Here is a 23,686-nt window from a genome sequence, read left to right on the forward strand (position 1 = left end):
AGGCCAACTTGGTGTGGAGGTGACATATAGCTTATTTGACTCAATATTTAATTATTTTTACATGATTCAAAAGCCCAAGAAGGGTCTCTTTTAATGGGAAATGACTCAGAATAAATCCTAGAAATCCTCAATGGGGACTTTGACCTAAAACAAGATGACCCAAGCATGAAACCCATGCTTTAATAAGGCATAATAATAATGAAAATATTTTCTTCATTTTTTTGATAAATACATTTCATTGTGACTCAAATACATTTATGAAGAACGAACCTAGTTACATATTTCAACACTCCCTCTTAACTAGGGAGGTATTCATAATAACAAGTACAACGAAGATCTCAAAACACATGAACCGTGAAGAGTTTAGGCACTGCAATGCCATGGACTAGATTCTTGACCAGCGTAATCTATCCAAGGTATTCCAACAGTTTAGGCACTCATGGTGCCACAGACTAGATTCGTGACCAGGGAAATTTATCTAGGTGGGACTAAGATGGACTAAAGCTTTAAGCCTTTCTAGGTACCATCAGGTTTACTTGCTAACCATCAACCCAGGGATCCAGGTGTGTATCCGATGTCAGAGCTCTATGACCAATGCCACTCTCCCTACTTCGAGATCTGTACATCAACACAAAGTGTTGGCTAAATGTCCTTCCAGTCAATGTATCTCACACACAAAGCCTCAACACTCTCGATTATTCCAATCGGTAGCAAACCCTCCCCGATCAAACAAATCAGTAACAAATCTTTCTCGTGTAACCAACATGCTATCAAACCTCTGAGAGATTTACCTATACAAGCACAACCCAAATCAATAACAAACTTTCAAATGTACATAAGTAAACACAAACCTCTGGGGTCTTACAAACAACTTGATGTTGCTTCTCAATTTATCACATTGGACTTTCAAATGAATCTTGACAGATGATTCCTCAATCATACATCTTCGTTTCCTACTTCACATGTAGCAACACATTCTACAAACAGATCTTGCTTTTTTATTTCAGCAGCCCCTCAAAATGCATTCTCCAATTTTCTTCTTTCAAGATGTCCATCATGACTATAATATGCCCTCCCTCTTAACTAGGGAGATTTCTTTTATCCAGGCTCCCTCTTAACTTAGGGAGATCAACTTCTTCTTATGAGAGACTTATCTTTTCAGGTTGAAGAAGGCATCGTATAGACTCAAACAAGCACCAAGGGCATGGTATGCAAGGATGGATGCATAACTACAAAGATTGAGCTTCTCAAAGAGTTATGTTGATCCAAATCTATACATCAAGGTTGTGAAGGATGAGCCTGCAATCATTCTTCTATATGTGGAAGATCTTCCCATGACATGTGTGGAAGGTCGTATCCAAGAGTGCAAGAAGCAACTAGCAACAAAATTCTACATGAAGGATGTAGGGCTGATGCACTATTATTTGGGACTCAAAGTTTGGTAGGGACGTGATGAAATTTATCTAAGTCAAGGAAAGTATGTGATCGAGATGTTGAAGAGGTTTGACATGATGGATTGCAAACCTATGACTACTCCCATGATCACAAACTTGAAGAGGCTAAGAAGTTCCAAATCAAGCCCAGTGGATCCGACCAAGTATAGACAATTGATTGGCTCGCTGATGTACTTGGTGAATACTCGACCAGACATATGTTTTGCAGTAAATATTCTCAGTCAGTTCCAAGTTGAACCAAAGCATGATCATTGGATAACAACCAAGCATATACTGAGATATCTGCAAGGAACAATCCACTATTGCTTGAAGTATGATAAGAGGAATGATGTCCACTTGATTGGATATACAGATTCTGACTGGGGAGGCAATGAGCAGGATGGAAGAAGCACTATTGGAGGATGTTTTAGTTTGGGATCCTCCATGGTCTCATGGATGAGCAGAAAGCAAGAATCAATTGCTTTAAGTAGTGTTGAGGCTGAATATATTGCAACCTGTGAAGTAAGCAGAGAAGCTGTTTGGTTGAGGAAGTTGCTGTTCGATTTGTTTGAAGGACCAATGAATCCTACAACGATACATTGTGATAACACCAACTGTATCAAGTTGTCTGAAGACCCAGTGTTTTCATCCTTTTACTTAAATTTTTAACATTACCATGAAATGACTTGGGATGTTTGAGAGTGGTTCTAGCCTCATCAGACTTCATATGGAGAAAATAGAATTTCATATCCTATTCAAAATTCAACAGACTTAACAATTTTCAGGAATTTAGGATCAATGGGATTGTGGCATTTCATTAGATTATATCATGTATGGGTATGTGATTAGCATTTAATCAAGAGCACCAAGCCCTATATGTACCCTAGTGTTGATGGTGTTAATTGTTGAACTCCTTTGTCATGCCCTCAGCAAAAAATTACCTTTCAATCAAGTCAAAATCATCGATCAAGCATGTTAAGCTTTTTCTAACATATTTTAAGGCTTGGATTAGGTAGTCTGATCAAAATTGGGCAATGTTGACTAATATCCCTAGACAATCGAGGTAGAGGCAAAGGCTAGACAAGAGGAGAAAAATGTAGATTCTAGATGGTTGATGCTCGAATAATTAATCATTAATGTACAATGTATGCCATATCTATCTTGATTTATGTACAAATATGCATGCTTCCATATCTTCTACAACTAATTTGGTATTTTGGATGTTTTTTTTATATATATATATATATATATATATATATATATATATATATATATATATATATAGTAGATGCTTTGCTTCCTAGATTTTTGGGAAGTGACGCTTCCACGTCCCCGCTTCGTGCAACATTAGTTCTTGTGTACTGTTGATCTTGTTTTGGTAGCTGTTTGATGATAAGAATAACATAATAATACAAGAAGAAGCTAATAAGTAAGAACTGTAGAGTCCTAAAGAGGCTCTAAATAGCCTCTAGGGTTCTAAAGTAAGAATTGTGCTAATTGCTTGAGTCAAATGGAGGGTTGGGACTTCTTCAAATGGCATTGGGGTGTCTAGGGTTGTTACATCTAATGTTTTATTTTTTTAGTTTATTGACTTCTAAAAAATTTAAGTTCAAGTGGTCCCCATTGCCAGCAGTACTGTTCTGTATGGAACTGGCTGGCTTTGACATTTATGACTGCTCACATACACTACCAGCCTTTTCCAGTTCAGAGCCTTCAATAGGACCTGTATGGCCACAGAACCGGTTGGACTGGCCAGTTTGGCTGGATTCTGTCTGGTTCTGATAACATTGCTGGTTCATAAGTCTGTTCACAGGCTGGTTTTTGTACTGGTCTGACCCTCAGCTGGTTCTGATTCTAGTAACTTTGGCTTTCATGACACTGTTTTCTAAGTCTATTTGCATTTGTCTCTTGTATAGTGAAGAATTTTTATGCATTACATAAAAGAGCTTAATATGTCAATGACCACTCTATGCTTTTATTAAAATTTTGACGAAGGTACACATGTTTAGTGTTAGGATTGGTTAATTTTGTTGATGTATATTTTCAAACTCATCATTTTCATTCATCTGTTAGAAAATCATTCATTCATATGACTGAATTTGCTAAATGTTTGCATTATTTAAACTTGGAATTCATCTATGAAACAGTCTGTGCTTGTCCCTATGGCCAGTCTCTACATGCAGATGATTATTAGTTAAGTATATATGCATGAATACATCTTCTGCAAAAGATATACATATGGTCACCATAATGTATCTTCTGCAAAAGATATGCATATGGTCACCATAATGTATCTTTTGCAAAAGATGTTTGGAAATGACAACGGCAATGGTTGATATAGAATGTTCTTTACATCACTTATTCACAAGCAGATACATGAACAAAGGGGCATTTTCTGTGATTAGGTTCAGGTTAGCTCTGGAGGCTGTGTTAAAATTGGCAACTAGGGTCAAATTCCACTTTGGACAGCTCCTTTGGGGAAGATAATTATGGCCTTAAATTCCTCTTTTCGAGAGGACCAAAATCGATATAAAGATTGTCTCATTTGGATGAGCAGAAGTGTGATTTTGAATTTTGTTTTCTCACATGCAAATTATTAAGGTCCGCCTCACCTTTATGTCGGCTCATCAAGCCCAATGGTCACGTCTCTTGACCCCATCGAATAGTATATATAAAAGTGCTCCCACACATCATAACACAACAACATATCTCTCTCTCTGAAATGGCCACAGATAGAAGGTTAGCTCCAGCGAAGGAGGATGGCACTGTTTGACGTTTTGATTGGGCTGCGTAATGAGCTGGGTTCCCTAGGCTAGAGGCCGAATCTACTAAAGGAATGTTTGGGCTTATATGAATACTGTTCTGGGCTCCTTTTACCTTCTACTTTAGATCCGAGCTATCCTGGAAGATGACAACAGACATTAGGAGGGTTATGTGGTGTGAAAATCCTCTCTTTGGTAGGCCATAATCTCTAGGAGTCTACCTCATGCTAGCCGCAGGCTTTATCATGCTAATCAGAGGGTCAAATAGATGATCATAATCTCTGGTTAACCGCAGACCCTTCTTCATGGCAGTTGGTTGGTATTCAGGTTTGTTTATGGATTGGATTAAGCTCTAGAAGGACAGAGTGACTTCAAGAGAAGCCACAGCAGTAGGATGCTGTGGATGTGTTTACAAGGGCTGTATGTCACAAGCCCTAACCTGGAGCAAGGGCTAGTACAGAAATGGCATATCCTCCTCAGCTGTATTACTGCCTCAGTATTTCTATTATGATTGGGTCAAGGGATGTGTCTCTGGATGTTCTATTGGCAAGTCAATCTTGACTCTCTCTCTCTCTCTAAATATTTGATTATAATGATAAGAACAATTGATCATGGGTTTTCCCCATTATGGGGTTTTTCCCTAGCTTGAGCCATATTCTCGTGTTCTTCTATCTTGGCTTGTCTTCAGCATTTATCATTTATGTTCTTTCATTAGTTACTGTCATATAATGTTTAATGTGATTGCTAATGGTTTAGTGGGCATATGGTTGAATGAAATAATTAACCCAAGCAAAGAACATGTTAACCCAAGATTAACATGGTATTGGAGCTAGGTTGAGGACAAGCCCAAGAAAGAGGGAAAGCAATCTCTAAGAAATGTTGACAAGTCTTCATGGCCTCCTTCCTCCTCAAAGGATCAGACAATATGAGATAATGAAGCTTTCTAAATTCTGATATATGAATTTGCTACAATTTCAAAGGAAAAGTCAGGTTATCCAGGACCGAGTTACTAGATGAAGGAGCTTACAATTCTGGGCACTTCTGCAAGCCTAATCACAGTGACCAGACCGCAGATATGTGGATAAGGAATGAAAGTTACAAAAAAGAAAAAACATGTTTCAGATATCATGATTAGAAAAACGCAGTTCTGGGCACATAATATGAAGTTTGAGATTACCAAATCCTCTAAACTACCTCAGAGCTTGGAGCACTTGAAAGGGTGAACAATCTCTTGACAAAGTCAACAAAGGGTCCCATCATTTATGGAGTTTCTCAAGCAGTCCAAATTCTGTACCACCTCTGAAATCCGAGCATTGTATACATCTGTGGGTGACCGAGCTTATGGTCTCTCAGGAGTAGCCCTTCTGATAAAGAATTCAAGTTGATTAAGGCCTAGTTGGGAGTCTCATACTGAAGTTACAAAAGGAGCCGAGACCCCCTCAAGCTCACGTTATTGGTATATTTCGAAAGCTTGACTTAAAGCTTAAGACTCGAAGAAAAGAAGCCGAGATTCCTTCTTCAGACTTATACAGTGCCATAGAAGATGAGATCGTGTATCACAGTTCTAAGGCTATACATATATATATATATAGTTTGATCAGAGAAATAAAGAGCCGACCTATGGAACCTAGTGACGTGTTCTTATTACAAACGGCATGGATACACTATGATCCACAATGGACCACATGACTTCAATAGACTGCAGTAATGTTTTAACATAACATCGATGGATATTGCTCTCTATGTCGTGGATCGAAATTACACTGAGATGAAACTCAACTATGCTCACAATATTACAGTGGTTCGTTTATGGCTTTCAATAGTGACATCAAAATAATTGTGTGCACACTTGCATCTCTCTAGAAGCATCGATATATATTTGCTCATTCTACTATGGTATCACTACAGTGGTCTCAATATTAAGGTACCTCTACAGCGACCGCATATATGTATTCTAATTTCAGTGATGGTATATTTTTGACATTACATAGTGGTTAGTTCTATAGTTTACTTTGTAGTGACTTGTCTTGGCTCATATTCCATATAGAGGTCGCACAATATTTTCTGTAGCCCGCATAATGAGTACGCAACACATGTTATAGTGAGTTGAGTATGACAGCATTAATCTTTGACCTTGATGCATGTGCGATTAACAATGACCTTGAAATACATCTACATGGCAGTATATGTATATGACAATATCCATTGTTGTATGTCCTTGATCTATTTGAGAATGGTTGACTGAACACTTTATCAAATGACTGCTCCAGCATCAGAGTTACGGATCAAATAAGGGTGTTTAAGGTAAAAGATCAATCTTCAAATTAGACAAGAAGTATCAGATCTTAAAATGAATGCCTAACATCTGAAGCAGTGTTAGAGAGATCAAGCATCAAGGAACTCATCCTCAGGCATTTCTAGTTACATCAGATAATGTATGACTTTTGCGTGAGGTAGGAATGGCATCAGACTTGCAGTCAGACATACAATCAGTCAGAATTAGAATAAGTATTGATATGACAGTCCAGATGTCATTATTTTAGCAAGTCTCTGATATATGAAAAGTCTGATCTAAGTTGATCTCAGACATCTATTTCTCTGGTCCTCTTCAAAAATCAAATAAAGGAAGAAGCACAATCTTCCTGATTGCATTCATAAAGAAAAAGGAGTCTAGAAGACCCAGGACAATGAATTATTACAAACATCAAGAAGTGAAAGCATCTGATTCCAGAATCAATCCTCCCGATGAAAAGCTTAATCTCAAATAGGAATGGTCTTCCTGAAAGTATAAAGACCTACAAGGATAGAATACCTACAAGGATACAACGCTGTAAAGATTCTTACGCAGCATCAGTTCTACTATGTGTAGCACTACCCCATGTATGACATCTCAGCGAATGCAACTCAGCATCATCTATGCTCTCTTCTCAGTCCAACTTCATGTATGATATCATTATAAGTTCAGTAGATATGTTGATGACCGTGTTATAGTCTTGTTCACAAACGAAATTGTGAACAAGACAGATGTAAACTTTGGATAATCTATTTTTATTAAAGGTCATCTACTGTGAAGCTACAGGAATCTGTCAGTTGCAACTTATGATAAGGAGTGCAGCTCACTTGAAGTCCTCATACTTAAAGAACAACTTGTAACATCTCTCTGTATCTATCAACATGCAAACAAAGGTACCTTGATGAAAGTGCATGACCTAAGCACAATTTTAGCATCTTGATTTCTCATAGATATATTGGCCAAGCTGATATGCTGATAGCTGTCATCTAGTAATAAAGTATCACAGTTATATTGAGATAATCTCATGAGCAGATTTCTTCTTCCTGGGTGAAGAAAGGTTTTAGAATTTCTCTTTGAAGCTTCCTAAAAGTCTGTTTCTCCCATATGAGAAGTGCTTGATAACCCTCCAGAACAAGACTTCAGAGGGAGCTCCTGATGATCTTGCTTTCATGGAAAGCAAGTCATATCAGCTGAGTATGATGGATCAATAACAGGGTGCAGATGGCTCAATGGTTATGATTAATGCAAGGTTACTCTCCCGATATTCAGAGGGAGTTGACTCTTAGAAATCAAGGTGAAGGACCAAGCTTTGATTCTGAACTTAGAGGTCTGATAAGATAGAAAAGTTGCTGATTGGGATATAGACAACTTATGGACCCTGGTGTTCTTGATAAACACCTGATCAGTCATGTCATTCTAGGGAGATTTTAAGACAACTTGTGGTTATGCCTCATATATTGGATAGCTGCTCATTAAGATTTGTGCTACTAAGGATTGCTGGACTGGAAGTATGGTGAATGGAAAGAGCATATATAGGTGCTGGATCTCTTAGGACCACCCCTTTACTTCGTAAATAAATCAAAGACTGAAGTCTGCTTCTCTAGGAGCACCATTGAGTCTGAATGAATAAAGCAGCAAACATTTCTTATTATGAAGACATTTGAGAAAGCTCTTCTGTGACTGTAAGTCATTTTAGTGTTGTTGGAAACATCAGGTACTGCTTTATTTGGGATATGGCTGAGTGGGAAGCAATCTAGCTCCGTCATTGCAGGATGGATGTGTAGGTTATCAACATCCTTTCAAAATCCCCTTGGTAAGGACAGGTTTAACTTCCTTCAGAGAGAGGTTGGGAGTCCTGGAAAGACCCTACTATAAGGGTCTTGGTTGAACATTGAGCTCTGGGAGCTCCTGGGGGCCTGGGGTACTTCTTTGAGCTATGAGCAACCATAGGGTGAGTGGTTCACCTTCCCCTATAGGTGTGCGGTATACAGAGTGAGTGGTTCACCTTCCCCTATAACAAATGACATGTGTGTAGGGTGAGTGGTTCACCTTCTCCTACAATTGATGACACGTGTAGGATGAGTGGTTAACCTTCCCCTACTGTTGATGAAATATGCTTAGGATGAGTGGTTCACCTTCTCCTGCAGATACCCTAGTGAGAGATCCATTCAAGCATCTGCTTGTGGACATGTCGGTGGGACGTGGTTCATCCTTTCCCCACCTGTAGGATTCTCATTCCCTATGATATGTGGTTGACATGTCAGTGGGATGTGGTTCATCCTTTCCCCATGTGTAGGATCCTTCCTACTATTGTTGGTTGGCATGCATGTAGGACGTGGTTCATCCTTTCCCTACTCTTGGTGATTTGCATGCATTTTAGGATATGATTCATCATTTCCCTATATATGGTTATGACATGTGTTTGTAGGATGTGGTTTTTCCTTTCCCCACATGTGATTGTGAGCAGGATGTGTTATATTCTTTCCCTGTTGATGTTCTTGCATCATCCTATCCATGTAGTCTAGAACACATGCGAAGTACCTCTCATCTAGCCAATGAGTTGGGAAAAGTGGTTTGGTACCATAGCACTATTGATGGATGCATTGTGTACTGCCGCAGTCCCTAAGTAGTCTAGGATGAATGATGTTTCTTCAACTTGATTACTTGGGATCAAGTCCGATTGGAGTTCACCCTTTGGTTATGTGGACTGATCTTGTGACTCACTCTCAATCGATTTTTCTTTATTATTCATATCGGTGTTCAATAGAGAAGAGCAGAGATGAGATACAAAGATGGTTCATGACGACAGGATGGCATTGGCAGCTGGAATTCTCCTTAATTGAGAGTGAGTGTTAAAGTTGGCAACTAGGGCCAAATTCCACTTTGGACAACTCCTTTGGGGAAGATCTTTATGCCATTAAATTCCTCTTTTCGAGAGGACCAAAAACGATATAAAGATTGTCTCATTTGGACGAGCGGAAGTGTGATTTTGAATTTTTGTTTTCTCACATGCAAATTATTAAGGTCGGCCTCACCTATGTGTCGGCTCATCAAGCCCAATGGTCACGTCTCTTGACCCCATCGAATAGTATATATTGAAGTGCTCCCACACATCATAACACAACAACATATCTCTCTAAAATGGCCGCACATAGAAGGTTAGCTCCAGCGAAGGAGGATGGGACTGTTTAATGTTTTGATTGGGCTGCCTAATGAGCTGGGTTCCCTAGGCTGGAGGCTGAATCTACTAAAAGAATGTTTGGGCTTATATGAATACTGTTCTGGGCTCCTTTTACCTCCTCCTTCAGATCCGAGCTATCCTGGAAGATGACCGCAGATATTAGGAGGGTTATGTGGTGTGAAAACCCTCTCTTTGGCTGGCCACAATCTCTAGGAGTCTACCTCATGCTAGCTGCAGGCTTTATCATGCTAATCAGAGGGTCAAAAGGATGAACATAATCTCTGGTTAACCGCAGACCCTTCTTCATGGCAGTTGGTTGGTATTCAGGTTTGTTTATGGGTTGGATTAAGCTCTAGAAGGACATAGTGACTTCAAGAGAAGCCACAGCAGTAGGATGCTGTGGATGTGTTTACAAGGGCTGTATATCACAAGCCCTAACCTGGAGCAGCAAGGGCTAGTACAGAAATGGCATATCCTCGTCAGCTGTATTACTGCCTCAGTATTTCTATTATGATTGGGTCATCTATTGATCTAAGGGATGTGTCTCTGGATGTTCTATTGGTTAGTCAATCTTGACTCTTTATTGCATTCTCTCTCTCTCTCTCTCTGAACATTTGTTTATAATAATAAGAAGAATTGATCAAGGGTTTTTCCCATTATGGGGTTTTTACTTGGCTTGAGCCATATTCTCATGTTCTTCTGTCTTTGGCTTGTCTTCAACATTTATCATTTATATTCTTTTGTTAGTTACTGTCATATAATGTTTAATGTGATTGCTAACGGTTTAGTGGGCATATGGTTGAATGAAATAACTAACCTAAGCAAAGAACATGTTAACCCAAAATTAACAGGCTGTTTATTGCTCATGTGTTAGTTATAATGTAGCTTTACTTTGCATTGCAATAGAGTGCAAGATAATCAAACCTCAACTAATTTTATCTACATTGGATGAGTTACAAAAAATTAGCAATGGAGGTTGGGGGTTCAGGGAGATTCCCTGGATTTTCCATCTTCTGTCACCGCCTTGAAGACCACTGGCAATAGTTGAATTACTGAAGAAATAAATGTACCTTTTCAGGCATATGGTTACTTTGGGATATTTTCACGTCCTAAAGAATCCTAAAATCTAAGTAGCTTCCTTATATGCACACAGCAATTTTTATAATGTGAGTTCTGGTGTTCTAAATACCTTTGCAATATAAATTTGATTCTTCAGTTGATAGAAGGTATATTATTAAAGGAGAAGCATTTAACTTCTGGATTTTTTTTTTTTTTTTTTACTTAAACTATGTGAGTAGCATTAAATGAGAAGTTTGATGTCTTTTCTCAATTGACTCTTAGAAGACTTTATTGGCAGGTAACTCTTGTAAATCCAGCTATGGAAGCAGCATTGGAGCTTTTGAAGAAATTTGCTGTAGATATCTGTTGTGAGAGAGTTCAAGAAAGTAGATTGAGGCATGGAGTTCCTTGGAGATATTCACCAAAGTCAACTGATAAAGATAGGTGTTATCAATGGGCAAAGATCCAGCTGATGGATTTTGTTCAAGCTCTTGTCAATGCTGAATTTGGGGTCAGTTGGCAACCATGCTTCTCTTCAGTTTCTCTTCCTTATAACTTATTCCATGGTTTGATATTCTTGGCTTTCTTCTATTGTCTTCTGTTCATATTTTGGCATTCATTTTGTTGAGTTTACCTGGTAGTTGTGTTTTCTTTGAGAGTTTCATAATTTTGCTAATCTATGTATTGAAATTTCCCTTGTACCCTAGGTCTGGTCTATGACTAGACTAGCACATAAACACACTAGCAGTGCTCAACAATGAACAACTTTTCGCAGCGAAATATACGACAGTGAAATCAAACAATAGTACACAGGATATATGGCCCAAAACATTCCTTGTCAGTCCATCAATAAGAAATTCATAGGGCTCCCATACCAGGGATCATGGCCCTTTAGAAACCCTGATACAAATGCTAGAGTACAACAAAATACAATCTGTTCTTTGACTGTTACAACTAGGGCTGAGGTCTTATCCTTCAGACCCTCATCTGAGTACTCAACTTGCTGTTTGTGGTCTTTGACAAGCAGCCCTTTCAGTCCTCTTTGCCCACTGTTCCTGGCTGCGCTTTGCCTCCAAAATTCAAATGTTCACATAGAGATGAGCTCCTTTTTTCCTCTGTCCATTTGCTGCTTACAGGTAGGCTTCTCATTTAGTCTACTGTACTAAACCAGCACTGTTACAGCTTGCTGTTAGCCCCTCCTTTGGCTAACAGGCTTCACTGTAGCCCTTTATCAACCTTCAAAGCTTGCTCCCCACTGCTCGAGACTGCTGAGCTGCTTCCTTTACAGCACGGTCTGCTCTGTCTTTACTCCAGCTAACTCCTGGCAGCCTCAGCCTCATCTTAATTGACCTCGCCCTGGTCTGTTATCCCTGTCCAGCCTCTGTCCAGGCCCCTCCTTGACTGCATCCCAGACTAGGGCACAGTCTATCTCTGTGGCCTAGCTTCTTAGGCATCTGCAGCCAGCCATCGATACCCTTGGCAGCTTCTCCACTACAGAACAGATCCTTCCACAGGCTGTCGTTCCTTTTTCTTCAAGCAGATAGTCCTTAACCAGCAGTTTTACTCAGCGTCCAGCACACAGAACCCTCCCAGAACCCTCGGCCTCTACAGGATAGATAGAACTCCAACTCGGCCTTCCAAAACAGAACAAAGCACGGCTCATCCTCCTTTTCTTTGGCTGCGGCTTTCTCTCTAAGGTTGCGGCTTCCTTCTAGGGTTTCTTGTTCTCCACAAGATGTGTCCTTTCAGCTTGTGATGTGGTCACTCCTTTGGCCTCTTATTTATAGCTTGCTAATTGGTGCCTTTGGAGCACTATTTATCCATTACGAGCCTCCTCAACATCTAATTAGAATATAATAATAATTAACTTGGGTTCTAAGCCCACAACTTTGGGTCAAAATTTGAAAATCCCAAACTTGGGTACTTTGCCCACAACACTCCATTTTGTGGGTTTTCTCCTCACAAACGTAGCACCCAAGGCTTGTAGGAGGACCTCCAAATCTATACAATTTTCAACACTATGCTCATTTATTTCAAAAGGTTGGTTTGGGAGAAGTCTGCTTTTAATATTCACATCTTTTGAAATTGGGATCATGTTCTGAGACAGTGGATGTTCCATTTGCTCAGTAGCATTTTGTGGGTTTTCCCCTCTCAAACATAGCACCCAAGGCTTGTAGGAGAACCTCCCAATCTATACAATTTTCAACATTATGCTCATTTTTTTCAAAAGGTTGGTTTGGGAGAAGTCTGCTTTTAATATTTACATCTTTTGAAATTGGGATCATGTTCTGAGACAGTGGATGTTCCATTTGCTCAGTAGCATTTTAATAGTGAGTTTATTTGGGACTTTTCTTTTTCCTTGGTCATTCGCACTAGGACTTCATTTCTTGTGCATGAAATGAGTGTCTTAGGTGAGCTCAAGTGAGTGCCAAAACTAGGTAATGAACATATTTAGAGACATGTTGTACTGCTTTTTAAGTGCTATCTACAAAGATCACAACTATCATGTCAATTTGTCAAAAAGTTGATTATTTGTCAGACACCAAGTTTTTGTTCTCTCTGCAATTGTTACAATGGGTATGGAGAAATTGATATCCCACACTTTAATACATATTGCATGTTAGGAGCAGCATGTAATATTTACTCAAGAAGTGGCTGATCTTCACTATATTGAAGATGTGAAGTGCATGCTATGATAGATTTGAATGTCATAAATTTTCAAGTAATTCCCTTTATTAGATCTCAAATCAGGATGCAAGAAGGAATTTAAAGACTATAATTTACTAATTAGTTGATGCTGATATTGGCAATATCCCCTCCAACATGATTTCACCCTCTTAGAATAGACAATATCCATCAAGTTAGTGATAAGGTGGTCCGTGAGTGTTCCTCACGCTAAGGTAATCATCAAAGTGCATAGGCATATCTCCAAATAACATCTCCTCCACCATGATATCATCTCCAACATGGCTCACATCACCCTTTTAGGACATGTGGGGATGACGTGGCAAGATTTGAAGCAAGCGTTGGCATCTAGACATGATGCGCTAGCCCTACCATGCCATCTTAGTGATCTCCAATCTATACAATTTTCAACACTATGCATCAAATGTGGTCAAGGCCATCTTGAGGGCATCCTGGGTCCATCTAGGCACATCATGAAATAAGCCAATGCCTTGGCTTCTTGGTACAATGTTTCAACATCTAAAGGCGCAAAAGGGGGGTACGACCATGTGGAGACTCCTCAAGGCCCAACGTTTATCTCAGGTGGGTAACACTAGGGCTGCATGGTCATCTCTGCTCTCAATACTGGGCAAAACATCCTCCGAATGGTGTTGGATAGGTGTCAATTCATTCTCCAATGTATCTCTATTGCATGAGTAATGGACCACATAAACCATACCCCTTAAGATTAAGTGAGATTATCATCATTAGGGATTGTTGCTGTAAAATCTAGCAGGCCTAGTGCAAAACCACACTAGGTGGAACCAGACCTTATGGAAACAAGAAAAAGGATTGTTAGTGTCACCTCAGTGACCTTTCTCTTGCTCTTTTGTGGTATTTTACCACAAGGGAGGCTTTCCTAAATCACCTAAAGTATAATCAACTACTATGGCTCGAGGTGATATATGAGAGGTTTATAATATGGGATAGAGCACTCCAAAGCCTAGAAAGGCCTAGATAGTCTATGCCACCGTCCAAGTACTCAATTAGTAGACCAAAGATATGGTTGTTATAAGTTAGGGTTTGATTGATTTGCAATAATAGGGTGCACAATGTCATATAGCGGCCAAAGAAAAGGCCTTTCAAGGATAATCAATAAAAAAGAACAAAAACCTTCCAACAAACACCTAGGCTTAGGGTCACTTAACTAGGGCTGAACAAAATGCATGAACAACAAACAATGATGATGTTAGCCCTAATTAGGAAGGATTAACTTGCATAATGCGAGATTTTGCTTTTGTGTGATTTATTGATGTAATTCGTAATTTGTTAGCCATAAACATCTGACACAAATTCACTTTTATGCAATATTTTACCCTAAAACACTAACAGCTAACCGTTAACATCTAGGAACAAGGTAAGAAAAAGAAATTTAATGAAATTTATGGATGATGAACAAAATAATGATTATTGCATTATCCTAAATGGGCTTAAAGAAGTCTTCTAGGGCTAAAATTTCATGAAGAGGTTTTTATGGAGCAAGGGGGCATGAGTAGGGCATCCATTTTTAAAATCCTAACTATTTTACTTGTGAGGGAAGAAATTAAATATAAGGAATGCACATTTAGAGTATCCTTAGAGTCTTCAAAGACAACAGTTTTGCATGCTATAACAGAGCAAGATTTCAACATGAATTTATCATTTAGTCATGGAATAAATAGAATCCCTCCTTCACACATAGAATATCGAAAATATCTGTTGAAAAATGTATAACTAGGTTTGGTCTTCATAGTATGAAATGTACTCTTATAAATAATAAAATGAAAAGAAATTATTATTATTATTGGAGCATGGGTTTCATGCACAAGTTCTTTTATTTTATAGGTCAAGCACCCATTGAGTGCTTCTAGGGTTTATCCTAGGTAGGTATAAGAGTCATTGTCATATATTGAAGACCCTATGGGCGCATTGTATTTTGTAAAGAAAAATTTATTTTGTCTTTAAAGTATCGAAATACCTCCAAGATCAAGTCGGCCTAAGGAGATGTCAAGTCGTCCTACATGAAGAGCCACGTCCATCCTTAAAAGAGCCTATATATAGAGAGGAACTCGTCCTCCATTAGACACATTCACTCATGCAAAGAAGAGGAAGAAAGAGGTCGAAGAAGAGGGTATGAAGAAGTGGAAGTCGAAGTGCTTGGGCTAGATTTATCTCCCTTGTGAAAGTCGAAGCTAGGGTTTCTGCGCTGGCTCTATCACTAGTTCGATCTTGAAGGAAAGAAAGAAGGAAAGGCAAGCGAAGGTCAATTAGGGCATCTCATTAGCCCTAAGTCTCAAGGGAAGGCTAGTGAAGAGGAAGAGAAGGCTATTCGAGTTAGATCAAAGTCTCTAGTAGAAGCAACAGCAGTAGCCGTGAGCCAGAATTTCAGATCTACAGTGGGAGGTCGTGTTGAAGAATCTAGGGCTAATGTAGTTAATGAGATTCTTCTTAGCATGATAACAATTTGTGAAGTACTTTTACTTTTCTTGTTAACGCGATCTTCTTCTTCTTATTATTATTGTATGTTCTCTTACTTCATCTAACTGTTACCAAAACACAAGAGACAAGAACACAAGATGTTGGCTCTTCGCCAGGGCAAAACCTATCTCTCCTAGAGAGGAAAGCCCTTCTTTAAATTTCTCTTATTGAAGCCTTCATTGATAAATTCCAAACACCAGACCCTTGACTTTATCATGCTTCCAAGACCTTGTCACTTGCTCCTTTTAGTCACCTTATGTTGATTTTCCTTTCTGCATTGCTTTGCTACAGAACTAGGGAAACTTGGTCCCAAGTCTAGTAGCCTTTGATGGTAGGCTTCTTTCCAGTCTGTCTTAGATTTAAACTCAGTCTTCTAAAGACTCCCTTTCAATCTCTTTTGTACACGTTTGATACACCGTGTCAAGTTGTTTTCTTCACTGTGAAAAACTTTTCCTTTTCGTTGTATATTTTTCAGTTTCTTCTAAATAAGAACAAAGATTTATGTTGCCTCTTCTTTTTGTTCTCCGCAGTCCTTACTTCTTGTGGTATGGTCTTTCCTCTTTGCAATTCAACTTTTCCCTTTTCGCTATATATATTTCGGTTTCTTCTAGATCAGGACAGAGACTTATGTTGCCTCTTCTTTTCGTTCTCTGCAGTCCTTATTTCTTGTGATATGGTTTCTCCTCTTCGCAATTCTTTCCAACACTGATGGCAGACTTCGTGACTGTCTTTTTCCTGAAATGAACCTCGGCCTATCTCAAAGATGTGAGATAGGTACAGACCCAGAACATAGCACTTTAATCATTGCGTTATATTGCCTTTAGTTCTTCGTTGAGTTGCCTTTTACCAATGTACTGGAACGTTGACCTTTTCTTCGCAATTGATCTCAGAGCTTCATCGAATTTGATATCCAAATGAGGACGCAGTTCCACCTTTATATATGGACTGTTTCCCTCTTCTAGGCCGACTTATCTTCTGTGGGTAGGCCGACTTCATCAAGAGGTAGTTTGATCATACTTCGAGCCGACTTTATGGAGCTTCTTGACAAGGTCTTGGAGCATACAAATAAATTTCCCTTTTTCTTCAAGTGTAACAATACTTCATGACTCTAAACTATATTTATGACAATATGACAAATCCCTAAAGACATCAAGAAGAAGTCTTTGACCTATAAAACTTCTTGCTCATGAAACCCATGAGGCAAGCATTACAAAATATATTTTGTCTTTGTCTCTTCATTACATAGATTAATAATTACTTAGTCCATATGAAGACCGAACCTAGTTACACTTTCTTCAACAGGTCGAAGTCACTACAACAGGAGGCCGAGTTGATCTTGATCTTGGTGGGTATTTGTCTGAGTCACTAGGTCATGGTATTCGTCAATTGAAGAATCTATAAGAAGAGAAGAGATTTATGGGTTTTCCCCTCAAGAGGAGGGGTTTTGGCCCTGGCTTGCAACCTATATATTGTGTCATTGTTCTTATTTTTTTGGTAGTTGTTTGATGTTAATAATAAGGAACAAAGCTAATAAGTAAAAAGGTAACACAAACAATTATCAAGCTAAGAGAATAAACATAGTTACTGCCCTCTTGAATTCCCAACAATATCAAAGGTGAAGCATGAACTTACAATATTCTCCAAAGAATCACTTCTTTCAATCCCAGAAAAAACATTTCCATGCAAAATACCATCTCTACAAGAATTCACACCATAGAAAAGTCACATCTTTCTTAAGTAGCAAAAAAGAGACTAATATGCACTCTTCTGTAGAGAAGAGTGATCAAATGTATGATGACAAAATGGAGCAAGGGGGAACATCTATTTTTATGAGGCTTATCACCCTTATTTTACAATAATACAAGTAAAATTCCTAGTTACATGCTTACTTTGAGTGTTCAACAAGTATTAGGTTACAAGGCAACTTCATGGCTCAAAAACATAACAAATAATGCCGACACGTGTGGGAGAAAATCCGCCTCCACTATGCTATCATCCTCCAAAGGAGCTCAAAATGCCACATACAAGTGACAAATGGGCCAATGGGTGATCCATACTCCAAAAAGTATGTCTAAGTCCATGGGTATGCCTCCAAAATACCTCCATACCAAGACATCATTACCCAAGTGCCCTATGTTACCCTCTAAAGGACAAGATGGGTGGCATGGCACCAATCTACTCAAGGGTTGGGATCAAATAGTGATGTAAGCCCTCCCTTGTCATCTCAAGGATAACCATCATCATCTAGGCTTCAGAACAAGCAATGCCTATCAAATAGTGTCAAGGCGAAGCTGGGGGCATCCTGGGTCCATCTAGGAACATCGTCAATATCTCCAACACCAAGCTTCATGGGCTCAACGTTTCAACATCTAGGGTTACCTCAAAGTTTCAACTACCATGTGGAACCATCATTTTACCTAATGCTCCGCTCTGGATGGAAAATATGGCATCAACAACGTCATATATGTGCTTTGGAATGAATAAAACGACCTTTGGTATGTTGCTTAATGGAGTGATAATCATCTCTCAAAAGGCCTATGTTGTTGTGATGACACCATTTGAGAAATCCTTACTCAAGATCAAGAGAAATTGTGAATCATTTGGGACAACAACCATAAATGCATCATAGTGGACCATACCTAATGCTTGGGGCATAGTAATAGTTCACATGATGCTGACCTTCATATGTCTAACTAGATCAAGTCCTATAAATAGTTACCTCCTTATGTTAGGGATGGTTAGATGGATAACCCTATTGGGTGTTTCCAGCCCCCAAGGGGAATTGACATGTCCCACGTTAGCCCATAAATTCATAGGTGTGCATGGAAATTGTGGTTGTGGAGTGTGAAAGATCTTAGTGCAAGGTGTGATAGCCAAGTGCCCAGCTAATGGAGGTCCAACATCCCCCTCCTTCATGAATTCGACCTCCTTGCTCTTCCTATATATTTGTGCCTCTCATCCTCTCTACTACTCACTTGTGCATTGTGAAAGGAGAGTACGAACTTGAGAAAGAGAGAACTAGAGAGACTAGAGAAGAATTGAGAGAGAGAGTGAGTCTTGAAGAGTAAGAGTAGAACTTGGTGAGCCAAAGTAATTCAGTGTTTGCATCAACTACTGCTATCAAAGATCTTCTTTAGATTTGGGTGAACTTCTTTCTCTCATTGTATTCTATATCTCTGCTGAACATTTGATTTCTAATAGAAGAAGAATCTGGTTGGGTTTTCCCCTTGTGGGTTTTTCCCTGGTCATTGGACCTAAACTCACTGTGTCTTATTGAGTTCTTGACTGTCTTCTATTTATGTATATGATTTATGTTCTATCTACAATTGCTTAACTATATTTCAGATTAAAAAAATTATTGGATCAAATAATTGTTACAACATAGAACTTCAGAATTTCAACATGGTATCAGAGCGTTGGTGAAGACAAACTCAAGAAGACAAGTGTTGTTCCACCCATTTTATGTTCAAATATCTCTTGCTGTCCACTCTATTTGCAGCTCATTTTCTACTAAAATATCTCTCGCTGTCCACTCTATTTACAACCCATTTTCAGCTGAAATATCGAGTGTTGTCCACTCTATTTATAGCCCATTTTCTGCTGAAATATCAAGTGTTGTCCACTCTATTTGCAACCCATTTTCTGCTGAAATGTCACTTGTTGTTCCTTCTACTTGCTGCTCATTTTTTGTTGAAATATCTCATTTACTGTCGAAATATCTCTTGCTGTCCCTTGCTATTTGCTGCTGAAATTTTGAGTGGATCAAGATATCTTCGTCTTACTTTAAGAATGAAAAGAAGTTGGTTGATGCTTCAAACTTCTTCCCTTGGAGGTCCAGATTGGATATTACTCTTGAGGAACATAATGTTCTGGAGTGTGTTGAAGGAGAGGTAGCAGAACCATCTGAAAACTCCAATGCTAGTATATGTTGATTTTTGTAGCTTGGGAGGTACTCCAAGCCTTGAGGATCGAGGGTTTGGAGGAAGGAGCTCCACAAGTGGCCTTGTGGGCTTGAAACCCAAGCTTGGGGTTTTGCACCCATTGTGATTTGGGACAAAACCATGAGCACATTTCGACATGTGATGGATGAGGATGATAGCTCTTGTCGAGACGAATCCGACGCAACGAAGATCATCCGATTCCAAGTTGTAGAAATGGAGATATGAATTTTTGAAGTTATGGAGTGGGTTTGCACCAAATGAGTTAAGGTCGGCTTAAGTTTAGTAAGCCTCTTGACAGCTGGACAAGCCCATGGAGGACGTTGGAAGGAGCCCTTCTTATAAAAAGAAGGTGATGGAGAGTCATTTCTCACATCCATTTTGTGCAACACATCACAAGAAGATAGCTTGTTGAGGAGAGAAAGAGACCTTGTCTAGGCCGCAACAACAGAAGGCATAACAACGAGGGTGGAAAGGACTGTTTTGAGGGCCATTTCAGGTGACCGAGTTGCTAGTTGGAGGGCCGAGGAGCTGTGCTAGAGGGTCAAAGCAAGGAGGGACTGTTTGAGGTTGGACAATCCCAAAACAAGGCTGTTGCAGACCTGTAGGTGGAGATCTAGGGCAGCTGCAGTGATTTGAAGGAAGACCGAGGTTCGTTTGAAAGCTAGGACAACAACAAACTACCCCGACCTCTCAAGGAGGGACAACCACATTCAAGAGGAGCAATTCTGGGCAGAAGTTAAGGGCTGGAAAGGGACTATGATGTTGCCTCAACTAGGCCGAGGTTGCTACAAAGGAACAAACCCTAAAACAACGAGCTTAAGGTATGTATTTCAGTGCATTCTTATATGTGTTGCAGCCTGTGGGAGCCATGTGTTGGGGTTGTCTTGGGTGTTAAGAAAGACCTAGGAGAGGACTATTGGAGAAGTCCATTAGCAGCCATGTGGAAGGGTTTCCTAGGTGTTGGATGCCCTAACTAGGAGCAGATGCTACAACGAGGATTGGTCACTTGTGGATTGTTGGAGGGCAGCGTGGGAGTGGGCCATGTGTGGACGTGGATTGGGCATTTATGGCCGGCTGGAGGACAACGCGATAGTGCCCAAGTTGGAGCTCGGTGTGCTCTATCTTCATGGACCTAGGTGGTTGCTAGAGTGGCAGTTGTTGAGCTCATAGGTCTAATCAACTAGGAGAAGATTGAGAAGCCCTAGACTTGTGTGTGGAGAAGGACTTCTACAACAGATGATGGGAAATCCTCCTAACCCGGGTTCATTGTGGGGGATGGACATCTTGCAGTGATAGGTGGCAACCCTCCGTGCCCTATGTTGGTCTTCATTGGAGCAACGCAGGAGGGCTATAGTGGGCTGAAGTCCTTGAGTAGCTGAGGAGCAGCAGTGGGAGGATTGAGAGTTGTTCACAAGTGGAGCTATGAACAAATCGATAAGAGTCTCGATGTGTTGTTCCCTTGATGGACTAAGGCACAACTAGAGAGCAGGTTGACAGCCGAGGTTCAGTGGCCAAATTGACTTGGAGCATTGATAGAGGCAGGAGTTGCAAATGGGGAGTCGCAGGACCGGGCAGGCACATGGTACGACTGAGAGGAGCTGAGAGAGCATGCGACAACCGGATGGCTAGAGTATCTTGTTGAGGGTAGATTGGTTGTCGATGGATCGACACCAAGCCCTAGTTTGTATTCTTGTACTAGTGGATGTATGAGGGCCATTATCCCTGGTACGGGAGCCCTAGACTGTTGTATTATATGTTGTTTAGCATAACGAAGTTGGGTTGAAAATTATAAAAAGTTGTCCATATTTTGTGCATATGTGATTTACTATTGTTTATATTCCACTGTGCAAAGTAGTATTGTTGAGATTCTTGGTTTGGTAGCATCAAAGATTTTAAGATTCTATCCTAGACTCAAGATCGTGGAAATCAACTGTATCAAGGGCAGATACAAGAAAGAAGAAGTCAAGGCTAAAAATATTATGCTTGATTCTTTTGGAGACCACCTCATCAATTATGTCTCCAACTTGAAGAAGCCAAAGAAATGTATGACACGCTGATTGGAATGTATCAAGTGAACAACTTGAGTCAAATTCTTGCTCTGAAGAATCAACTCAAGGATATTAAGATGAATAGAGGAGAGACCATTCAAACATACTTCATGAGGATATCAAAAATCAAAGATCAAATATCAACTTCTGGTGATGTTGTTTTTGATAGAGTTGGTACTGATTACGCTTGGAGGTCTTTCTTCTTCTTAGGATACTTTTATTACTATTATCAGTAACAATGACAAGTTTCCTACATTTGATGAGCTCCTGGGAAAGTGCAGTCAAGAAGAGGTGTTAAAATTGGCAACTAAGGCCAAATGCCACTTTGGAAAACTCCTATGGGAAATATTATTACAACATTGAATTCCTCTTTTCAAGAGGACCAAAATCGATCTAAAGATCGCCAAATTTGGATAAGGAAAAATGAATTTTTGAATTTATGTTTCTCTCATATAAATTATCAAGGTCGACTTCCTTCATATGTTGGCTCATCAAGTCTAATGGTCACGTCTCTTGACGCCCATCAAATTAGGTATATAGAGGTACTTTCAATCTCATTTGGGACATCAAGAGAAGCGAAAATTCTTCTGAAATGAAGTGCGAGTTTGAGGTTTTGGCGTACAAGAGCAGGAGCCATGTTTGTGTCAAGATAATCTCTGTTTGGCTTCAGTTTTCCTGTGGAAGAGAGGCCGCAATTGTTTAAGGGATGTAGTGGTTGTTTGAAGACTATTTGGGGGTGGGCATTCTTACTATCTTAGGCCACAATTCAGAAAAGAGGTAAGGTCTTCGATGCTTGTATTTGTATCCTCTTCATTTTTGTTCAGGCTGCAGGAAGGGATCATCTACTAGCAGGTTGGATCACTTTTTTGAAGATTCGTAAGGCCTTGAAAGGCTCCTCCCTTTAAGCCGCAGTCACAAAAGGATACAACACAGTCGTTCAAAGGCTTCTTCTTTAGTTCTGGGGCTATTTCGTCCAACTGTTGGTCAAAGGTTGTTGTAGGGTGCATTGAGAAGGAATCTCAAACCCTAGTTCAGTGAATGGTCATCCATAAGTGGACTACAAAGGAGCAGGCCTGTGGGAGAAATATTCACCGTGTTTTGAATATCGGTTTAGGCCTATTGAAGTACCCTAACCAGTCTTATTGATGCACAAAAGATAGTAGATCTTAATCTTCATTGTACTCTCTCTCTCTGATGATCATTTGAGATTAATGAAAGAGGAATTGACAAAGGGTTTTCCCCATCTTGGGGTTTTTCCCTGGCTTGAGCCAATCCTTGTGTTCTCATGTCTTGGCTTGTCTTTTGCATTTTCATTAGATATTCTTTCATCAGTTACTATTATAAGTTTATGGCTAATATGAATTGAAATACAATAATGGAATAAAAAATGGGCTAAAGAAGTGTTTGTCCTAAGCAAGATCATGTTAAACCTAAAATTAACATGGTATCAGAACCAGGAGAAGTCAAGCCCAAGCAAGAGTAATTGAACTACAATAATGGAATAAAAAATGGGCTAAAGAAGTGTCTGTCCCAGTGTTGCACGAAGCCCCCCCCGCACGGTTCCAAGCCCCGAAGCGCGTCTCGTACGGAAGCGCCTAGGAAGCTTGGCTGGAAGCGGCGCTTCCGAATTCGGAAGCGCCGCTTCGGCATTTTTAGACGCTTCCTGGAAATTTGGAAGCGTTGTACGGAAGCGCCGAAGCGCGCTTTGTATGGCGCTTCGGGCATCGGAAGCCTGGTGCTTCGGAGGAGGAAGTGTACGCTTCCCGTACGCTTCCAGAAAAGCTTCCG

The 23,686-nt window shown here is 39.8% G+C and overlaps 1 protein-coding gene across 3 annotated transcripts in view; it reads left to right on the top strand.

Moving 5' to 3' along the window:
- Window positions 1-23,686, top strand: part of LOC149219109 (uncharacterized) — a 174,009-nt gene that overhangs the window by 127,774 nt on the left and 22,549 nt on the right. For all 3 annotated transcript variants that reach the window (XR_016249215.1, XM_089384266.1, XM_089384267.1), the window contains exon 8: window positions 11,027-11,239. Coding sequence is in view for 2 of the 3 variants with exons in the window: in XM_089384266.1 (XP_089240392.1) it covers window positions 11,027-11,239 (213 nt within the window). In the remaining variant the exon portion in view is untranslated. The remainder of the gene's footprint in view (window positions 1-11,026; window positions 11,240-23,686) is intronic.

This window comes from Pinus tabuliformis, chromosome Q, assembly GCF_031772625.1.
Source record: "Pinus tabuliformis cultivar Carrire ecotype Pingquan chromosome Q, CPIR1, whole genome shotgun sequence".
NCBI lineage: Eukaryota > Viridiplantae > Streptophyta > Pinopsida > Pinales > Pinaceae > Pinus > Pinus tabuliformis.